General features: G+C 40.9%; 1 protein-coding gene across 2 annotated transcripts in view; it reads right to left on the bottom strand.

Annotated features, from left to right (window-relative positions):
* Positions 1 to 2,096: 2,096 nt before the first annotated feature.
* Positions 2,097 to 9,209, bottom strand: part of SPAG9 (sperm associated antigen 9) — a 139,530-nt gene continuing 132,417 nt past the window's right edge. For both annotated transcript variants that reach the window (XM_019517375.1, XM_019517384.1), the window contains 2 exons: positions 8,544 to 8,678; positions 2,097 to 5,797 (listed from right to left, as the gene is read on the bottom strand). In XM_019517375.1, coding sequence (XP_019372920.1) covers positions 5,682 to 5,797; positions 8,544 to 8,678 — 251 coding nt within the window. In that variant the 3' untranslated portion in view covers positions 2,097 to 5,681. The remainder of the gene's footprint in view (positions 5,798 to 8,543; positions 8,679 to 9,209) is intronic.

Genomic DNA, 9,209 nt, shown 5'->3' with positions numbered 1-9,209 from the left:
CACAGCTGTGGGCTCTCGCATACACTTCAGCACAGAATTACTATACTAAAAAAAAAAAAGTGGCTAAGGTACAAGTGGCTTTATCCCCCCGATGGCAGCAGCAGGAGGTTTACTGACAATGCTGCTTCCATAGCATTTCAAAGCATCTACTGTGAAATGTGCATCTTCAATATGAGAAGGCAGTTGCTATGTCAGCTGGAGGAGGGCTGGTGCCAAGCTGTATTGTACCCCATCTGTAACTTTCATCAGCAGGAAAATGGGGCTGAATGATACAACTGGTTTTAGGTCTTCCACTCTGCTGCTTGGCCCGTGACATTTGAGAGAGATTCTCAATGTATGAGAAAGGAGTTAACACAGAATGGTTTAAAAAGACATGAAGACTGACTTCACTGCTGCAGCCATTTGCTACGAACTAATTAAGCTACATCTCTCATAACAGATGGGGCTACGTAGAAGCAGACGAGCCAGGAAACATTGGGACCCGACTCTAACCGGGCATTTTGTTCATGCATCAAGAATGAATCTCTTGGCATTGTCTTCTCCCTCCTATCGACCTTAGAATTCAGTACAGATCCTTTTCTGCATATGGGCTAACAGCTTGACTTGGCTTGAAAGACTGCAAGTCAGATGCTTTGCCAAGATGGACAAGAGACCTCAGAAAAACACAGTCAGTGCCAGTAATCATTTCAACCGAGTTGCAGTCAGAGGTGGAAATCCTCTAGATTCTTTGCATGTGAATCATAGGTTGATATTTGACTGGAAACAGAGCCAGCTATTTTTTTTTTTAATTTAAGCTATGAGTAGAAGTGAATAAGGCAGTAAAAAGATTGTTAAAAAAAATGGGGAGGAATTGGAGGTAGCGGGGGAAAGAGGGGAGAGGGAGTTGGACCAGGGACACCATAAGCCATAAAGGCAAGACTTGGATATCAGTGTCAATGTAAGCTGGTTGTAATCTCTCCACTGAGTAAGTCCAGGGTAAAATCAAAAGCTTCCTTGATACACACAGTGCAAGCAGGGAAAGAAGCTGCAACTTCAGTGCCACAAAAAAAAGCAGGACTGACAATATTAACAGGCTCTTTGAAGAGCTGCAAGGAATGCAAACATGGGGAGAAACGAGTGAGAAATGTATTTGGTAGAAGTTAGATCAAGGTAAAATGACTGCAACTGGCTCTATTTGAGCTCTGCATCTCGACTGCGCAGTTAACTTGAACCCTGTCCACACAGAGGAAACTTTTGCTCGTGTTACTAACCCCCACTGGCCGGCCTCCTAAGGATGTGGTTACAGCTCAAGTGAAGAGACTCAAGCTGCTAAACACTCTTTAAGCTCAGTTTATTGCAGCCGGGCTGCTCTCACCTGAGTTGGTCTCACCTGAGAGAAGTGAACGATGCATGTTTGAGTTACCGCGGCAGCAACGCGATAGCCATCCAAAGTCTGCAGGCTTCTAGGGCTGTGCTGAGTACAGGAAGATAAAGTCATTGAACCTGGGCTTTACACCCTGCGCTCATCATAACCCAGTTCTAGATGCAATTCAAGGTACTGACTCTACCCTCCAAACTTTTAAATACAGCTGGCTCAGTGGGGCCACTGGCCTTTTGAGATTGGGGGCAGACTGCTCTACTGGCTCCAAGAACATAAATCAACTGTTCACACAGACACCATCCCCATTCCTCCAGAGATAACCCAGGACACGCATGACAGCAGCTGAGGGAGCTGTGGTCACTAGTGCAGGGGAAAACACTAGCCGATATGATTAGGTGCATGTTGATACAGATAAGCCCCTTTCAGAAGTATGAACTTTATGAATGAACTCAAATCCATTCCACTGAGGGGCTGTGGAGGGGGCAAGAATGGTCCCTGCCAGAACTATCAAAATGCATCAGTGAGAAATTCCAGTTTCCTCTCTAGCTCCCCAGCTGTGGGAGAAGCAGGGAGGGACAATGGATTTTGGCAGCAGCAGATATTCCACTTTTTCCACACCTCTGGATTGTACCGAACATTCAACCGTCAATTCAGAACTCTCTCATCTGGTACCTGTGGCAACAATGACCACATATACTCAGAGTGAGACTGCAAAGGAAACGCACCACACCAAATGCATGTTTCATATACATATTTATATATATTTCATGTACAAAGTTACATTCTGAACCCCAAGGATTCAATAATAGAAATAAATACTGAAATAACTACACTGCTATATGAGCTTCCTGCTCACAGAAAAGAAGCCTCAAGTTTTAACAGACAGCAAGTTTAACGCTGTAGTATCCATCTCGGGTTACAGAGGCGAGTAAAATTCAGCGTAAAGTGTCTAACAGACAAAAAAAACTTCCAAAAAATTACAGACCATAAAATGTTTAAAATAGATTTAAAAGGTTGAGAAATGTGCAACAAAATAAAGGAAACTTAATTTTGTTAGAGGGAAGGAGCGACGTTTAGTGTATAGAAAAAAATGCTTTGAGGTGCAACATAGGTTGTTACAATATGGCATAACCCTGTTAGAAAAACCCATTTAACTTCACCAAGAGCTGTATTTAGTTGACTGTGTCTCATTTTACAGAAGAGGGTCTTTGTAAGACCCCCACCTCGACAGGGTCACTTACAAGAGTGCTAAGTCAGGTTTAATCCTTTGGTAACTTTTATAATACTCACATGGAAATAAATATTCAGTTACACAGCATTTTAAAAAGACACACGTTCTTTAGAACAGTTAGTATAATAAAACAGATTTAACATGTGTTCGTTACTAAGGCAGCCTATGATAAAGTGTCTACACTCTGCCAGCTCTATCTGATCCAATGCAGGAAGACCTTGACAAGAAATGAACAATACAGCAGCTTATATAATTCATTTTACCTTTACCATGCAAACACACTTATCCAGACAAGTAATGTGCTGCATATTTTTTGTGCTCGAAATGTTTTCAAACGATTAACAAGCTGTAACTATCAAGAGCTTCATTCCTATTTATATGATGCTTAAACCACATGAGCGTGATGCATAAACACATTCTTGAGACTTGGGTTTTCAGGAGGATATTGACATCTCGATATATGGTTTTGACGTGCTTTACCCACCCTTCAAAGTGACCCGGAGCAGGGAGTTTATAAATCCCAGTGCACTGTGATGAGAAATACACATCTCCAACACCTACTACCCTTTAGGACGGGGGAGAAAACTTGAAATGACTCAATGCAGGGTAGTGCACAAACCCCTTGTCTATACCCACAGTGGTACTAGAATTATAGCTAGTGTTTTCTTCAAAACCCCTCCACTACTGGACAGAAACATTTCCGTCTCTGTAAACACCTGCAAGAGCTGGTCCGTTGAAGCAACTGGAATGACACAGTGTACCAGATACATTTGGCAAAAGACTAGGTAAGCACTTGCCAGACACGTCTGCTCTATTTGACAGCAGTCAAGCAGTTTAGAGAAACAGCTCACTAATAATTACAAATCAAATACTAGAATAAAGATCCAGGGAACAGAATTGCGCAGGTTTTTTTTTCTTCTGAGACCATGAGTGTGACAAGCCACTGGTGAGCAAAGCTTTGGAGACAGTTTTCAAATGGCCAGTGTGTTAAACTCAAATGGAAAGACAGCAGGAGTAATAAAACTGCACCACTCAGTGATGCATTTTGCACTACCATTACAGTTTAGTCAACGTTTTTCTCAGACACCCAATTTCACGAGTTATAACTCAAAAATGTGCTTGAAGTTCAGCATACAAATCTATATATATTTAAAATAAGTTTTTATAACAATGCTTGATTTTATGTACTTGTATCACTTTTTTAAAAAGTTCCCAGGTTTTAGCTTTAAGCCAAAGCAATTTAAGAGTGATTTTTAAAGATGAAAATTGGGAAATTCATTTGTGAACATGCTCTCACCACTTTTGGCATCCTGAAGAGAAAAATACTAGCAAGATATTAGACATTTTTCATAAGGATTTTACTACATAGTTCATGTCCTAAATACATATTTACGCAAGGAACAGCCATGTACAAAATATGCTGCTTAAAAAGTATTTATACATATAAATCTAACCAATAGACCTGAATGGAGTTTTTCTGGCTTATCAAATATGATATGCATTTGAAAAAGCTGCCTAAATATATATTTACACAATAGACCTCAGCTAAATGTGTTCATTTAAAAAAATTAAGAAAATATATAAACACATGTTTGCCTGATAGACCAGAACTGCTCCTATTGCATAAAAATGTTTAGGCAGTTTTAAAAAAAGTGTTTCTAATATTTACTCCTCTGCAACTATTCCAGTCTCTCACTGTCAGGTTGTTCATTTCTCTACTAATCTGTCAGGAACAGTCCCAATCACTTAGGGGTACATGTAAATATTTGTTTAAAAAGGCTTCCTAAACTTGTACTTCCCAGAGACTAAGTTAAGGGACAAACTGGATAAATATTACACATCTGAAAGAAATAAATATAAAGTTCTGATATCAATGCAGGAGATTCAAAGTAAAAGGAAGACGTATGATCTTACACTCGCACTATAGTGAGTAGAGAGAGTGTCAGCCTTGATTTTAGACTCTCCCGGCTTTTGTCAATTTATTCAGTCTTACAGTGTTATTTCATCTGCTGCGGCAGTCTTCCCGCTAACTAGCAGTAGTTCACTGCCTAAATAGGGGTATGAAAACTAAAACATACACATTTTGTGCCCAATTACATAGAGCCAAAGTTCTTCTTCAATCTCACTAGGGCCAAACAGATTTCCCTGTGCGTGTGTCAATCATTTCTCTAGCTCTAATTGAGGTCTGTAACCTCCACAACTACATAGTGCCTCATGAGTCTGACCAGGCAGAGAAGATTACTCCTGGGGTTTAGGATATATATGGATTCAAGACACGAAGGGGAGAACCCACATCTCCTGCTCACGGATTTTACAACTTATTTCCAATTTTAAAATAAATCTCAACATCTAAGAATGTCCTTTGGAAAAAAAATCCAAAAAAAGAGTCACTGAGATGTGACAAGCATCCATGGTAGGAGAATGGAAAAAGCCTGTTGAAGGCAGCAGCTCTTTAATGTTAGAATTCTCCAGCAAACAAAACCTTACATTTTTATTTCAGTATCATTCAGTTCTTTACAATCTCCTCTTTCCCCAGGAATCTTGATGAAGATGGCAAACAAAACTGTAGACCACTATAAATGAGATTAGTCGGGTTTGACAAAGAAAGTGAAAGTGTACAGTTATTTTAGCCCTCACTGCATGTCTGCCTGGATGAATCACAACAATTCACCTGACATTAGGCTGGGTAATTTTATAATGCCGAGGGAATAACTTTGCTGTTTTACTCAATGTTTCAGAAATCAAGCTGAGCTGTAATGAAGTTTCTCTCAATGGACAGAAGTGAAACTATCAAGAAAGTGAGCCGATTAGATGGTTGTGATCCAGTGAACTGCGTCTGGATTGCCTCCTATGATGCACACGTTCTGGGAACGGAAACGTTCTTGGACTTCATTATACTGACCTAGGGAACACTGGTGCAGTAAAACAGCACAAGCTAATTCCTGTATAGTTAAGGTCTGACAGAATTGCGATATAAAGTTAAACAGCAAAAGAAATGCTCCAACATCGTGGCGTGAAACAGGTTCCACAAAAATAAAACAAAAAAACATGCAGAATTTTTTCGCGGTCTCCAGCTGCTTCTGAGCGGGCTCACTCGCTGCCGTACATGACTTGCCACACTATCAAGTGACTCCTCTCAGCTTTGGCTACAGAAGGTTCAAGTTGTAGAGCCTCTCCGAGGAGTTCAGATTCGCCACCTTCATCACCTGAGGAAACACAGCTTAGATTCAGTTGGAGAACAGTGAACGTAAACCATGGCATTAGCACTATACACAGAGAAGGGCTGGAGGGACCCATTCCACGTGATTACATAAGAGGATACATCAAGAAACAGCAGTTGCCATCTACACTCCTACCTATAACAGAATCAGACTCCTTAACAAACATCTGAAAGGCAATGAATTGAGGTTTCCAATACCAGAGCTGCTTCTTCCAGGGGACAAATCAGTAGAAGCCACTCAAACTGAGGTGCTGGTAGAAGTGGTTGCAGCAGAAATGGATTAAACTATGGTAAATCACCAGGACCAGATAGTAATTGCCTAAGGGTCCTGAAGGACCTCAAGCTCAAAATTACAGACCTATTTAAATTAGCATGTAACCTACTGTTAAAAATAGCCTCCGTGCCAAAGAACTAGTGGGTAAAAGGGCTCCGAGGAAGTGCACGCCAGTGATCCCAACTTCTCTTCCTGGCAAATGGGCAGAAACTATTATAAAAATAGGAATGTCCATTATATGGCTGAGCTGGACTTGCTGGGGAACAGCCAACATGGCTTCTGTAAAGGCCTCGCCAATCATTATGGAGGGCATCTATAAACATGTGGATCAAGGTGATCCAGTTGATCAAACAGTATCTGGACTTTCAGCAACTTTTTGATAAAGTCCTGCATGTCTCCCAAGCAGCAGAAGAGATGGTACCATTCATGAAACGGCAAGGAAGACCTTGCACATGCATGCAAGCCAAACACTGACAAGAAAGCGCTTGTCTGAAAAACAAGTGCTAACTGAATGCAAATGCTCATCGCAAAGTGTTAAGGGAACTTGTACAGTAGCTGCAATGCTTAGTCTGCTCTGTGCTCCTGTCCTTGTTATTTGCTCCAACTTCTTCACATTACCTACTCCCTAGTCAAATGGCTCTGCTTCCAGCCAAACCTGCATCACTGCTCTTGAACAGAGATTAACAAGGTCAAAACAAATGGTGATTTTGTTGTATGGATGAGTGCAGGCTGAATCTAGACTGCTTGTGACCTGAACCAGGTCTCTGCAAGAAGACAAGACTAGAGAAGTAGCCCCCTATAGCATCTGACTACAAAATGGAGCCTACCTTGGCAGGCAGTACTAATTAACCCACCCACACAGCACACTGCTCCCAGTTTAGGAGAAAGTCTGTACAGAGCAGCATGCACCAAGAGGGCCCCATCACCCAGAGCTTGCACTGTTATTATGTTGAAGCTACAGACGCGTTTCAATGCATCCTGGTGTGGGATCAGAGCGAAAGCAGAATAATTTGAAACAACTGGGCAGTTCTAAAGCTAAACTACTTAAGGCAAACCATGACGGAGGAAACCAAATACTGCTTATTCTCAGCTTAAGCCTCAGTCAGACATTCCTGTTTTTCACCAGATAGTGGAATGTCAGAATTGGTGCGCGTCTCCCTGGACTGTGACATTCTTCTTGTTATCTGAGGTATATGAAGTTGCCGGAAGATGAAGTGGCCTAAATAAGACCCATCCATCATGTGATTAGTTTATCAGCCCCATTTTTTTTCCCCCCCTCGGTGACCTCTAACTTACAGCTCTGAAACTGTAATGTCTTACTCTGACGTGTCGTTATAATCTTGATTAGGTGAAAGTGTTGCATGCTGTTGGCTGGGCTGCCACAGATACCCATCTATTAAACTGAGGAAAGAACATGAAGGATTCTAAACTATTACTCAATTCATGTATTTCTTTCCCTAAAGCTTTTAATGTTGATAACTCTTTCTTTATAACAGATGCCACTTCCTTACTGGTTGAATCAGTGCAAGCCAGTTACTGGAAAAGAGACGGGCCAGCAAAAACTTTTGCATGAAAAACAGTATGCGCATTACGGTGGCCATCGTAGAAGACATTCCAGTTTTCTGCTACTCTGTCCTCTATCGATACAAAACCAGACGTCTTTATGTCCTCTATTTTTCTCTTCAAGACACAAAGGTGTCTGGTTTCGTATCAATAGGGGACAGAGGACAACCGGACTATCCTCTATGATGGCCACCCTAATGTGCATAGATCCTAGCACCCTCCTTTGCTGACAGATCAGATTGAACGTGGTCATAAAATTTCCTAAAGATTTATGGAATATGTAAAAACCCAAAATTACAACAAAGGTAAATTAAGTTCAAGGTACATGGTCTCACAGCGTAAGACAATAAAAAAAAAGCCTGGGAGCTAGGAAAACCAGGCTTCAGGAACATTTGCATGCTGCTTGGACAAAGCATCTTAACTGAATTTTTTTGGTTTATCCACCTCCTCTTTTCCATGTCCCAGTTCAAAGTCATTACAGAAAACACTTTCCACATACACCCACTCATGTAGTTACCATCCTCAGCTTACATAAAGGGCTTTAATCCAGAGGTGGCTATGCTGCAGAGATGGCACAGACTGAAGCATTCATACCTAGAAATTCATAGTATTGACTGAGTATGTGTGAAGGCTTGATGGTCCAAAGCCTTCTGGATACCAAGATACTCATCTAACAACTTACTTTGTTAGTAACCATGGCTTGTCTGCATTCATTCCACATAACTGCATTTATCCAGATAAATCCACATACATGGAGACATTTTCTCTGTCTTTAATATCTGATGTTACATTTATCTTTTAATAAGAAGCTACAGCAAGTCATTAATCAGATTATAATGTAGAACAACAGAGCCATATACAAAACAAAAACATTTTGTGAGACCAAGTCTCTTACCCATCCTGAAGTCGATATATCCCTCTCCTCCACTTATCACCAACATAGATTTCAAGGAGGTCTGGCTGAAGGCTTCTTGGCCAGTTTTATCAGCTGATAGTTCAGATTGACCACTCTGTGGACAAGCAACCTGACCTGCATTTAAAAAAACCCCAAAAACAACCCCCCCCAAAATAAATAAAAAATTGTTTTATTCAACACCTTACAAATGAGGGGCCCTCATAAAAAGAGTTGATGAGATACCAACACCGCAATCGTCTGAAGAAAAAAAAAAGAGGCTAATAATGCTTGTCCATAAAAATTCATTAAAAATTGATTTGTCTGTAGGAAACTGAGAAACCATGAGCTTGACAAGACAGCTAGCAGAAACTAAACAGGTGACTTAATTTCTGAATGAAGCAACTAGATGACCAGGATTTGCTGTCCTCACTTATCACATAACTGAGCAGACATGCAAACCAGCTACAGCAGATCAGCAGTGCAATTGTTTTGTCTGCCGATACCCTAAAGAATATAGCACGTTAAATTTGATTACTTCACTGCATTTGAAACCAAGTATGTTCAAAAGAGCATCTTTAGCACTAAGTAAATAATTCAGCTCTTGCTTTCCTCAGGGCAATACAGCTGTACACACACACACACACACACACACACACACACACACAC

This window comes from Gavialis gangeticus, unplaced genomic scaffold (genome assembly GCF_001723915.1).
Source record: "Gavialis gangeticus isolate Ggan-Ray unplaced genomic scaffold, GavGan_comp1, whole genome shotgun sequence".
Lineage (NCBI taxonomy): Eukaryota > Metazoa > Chordata > Crocodylia > Gavialidae > Gavialis > Gavialis gangeticus.
The sequence above is the reverse complement of the archived record's forward strand: the minus strand, read 5'-3'. Positions and strand labels throughout refer to the sequence as shown.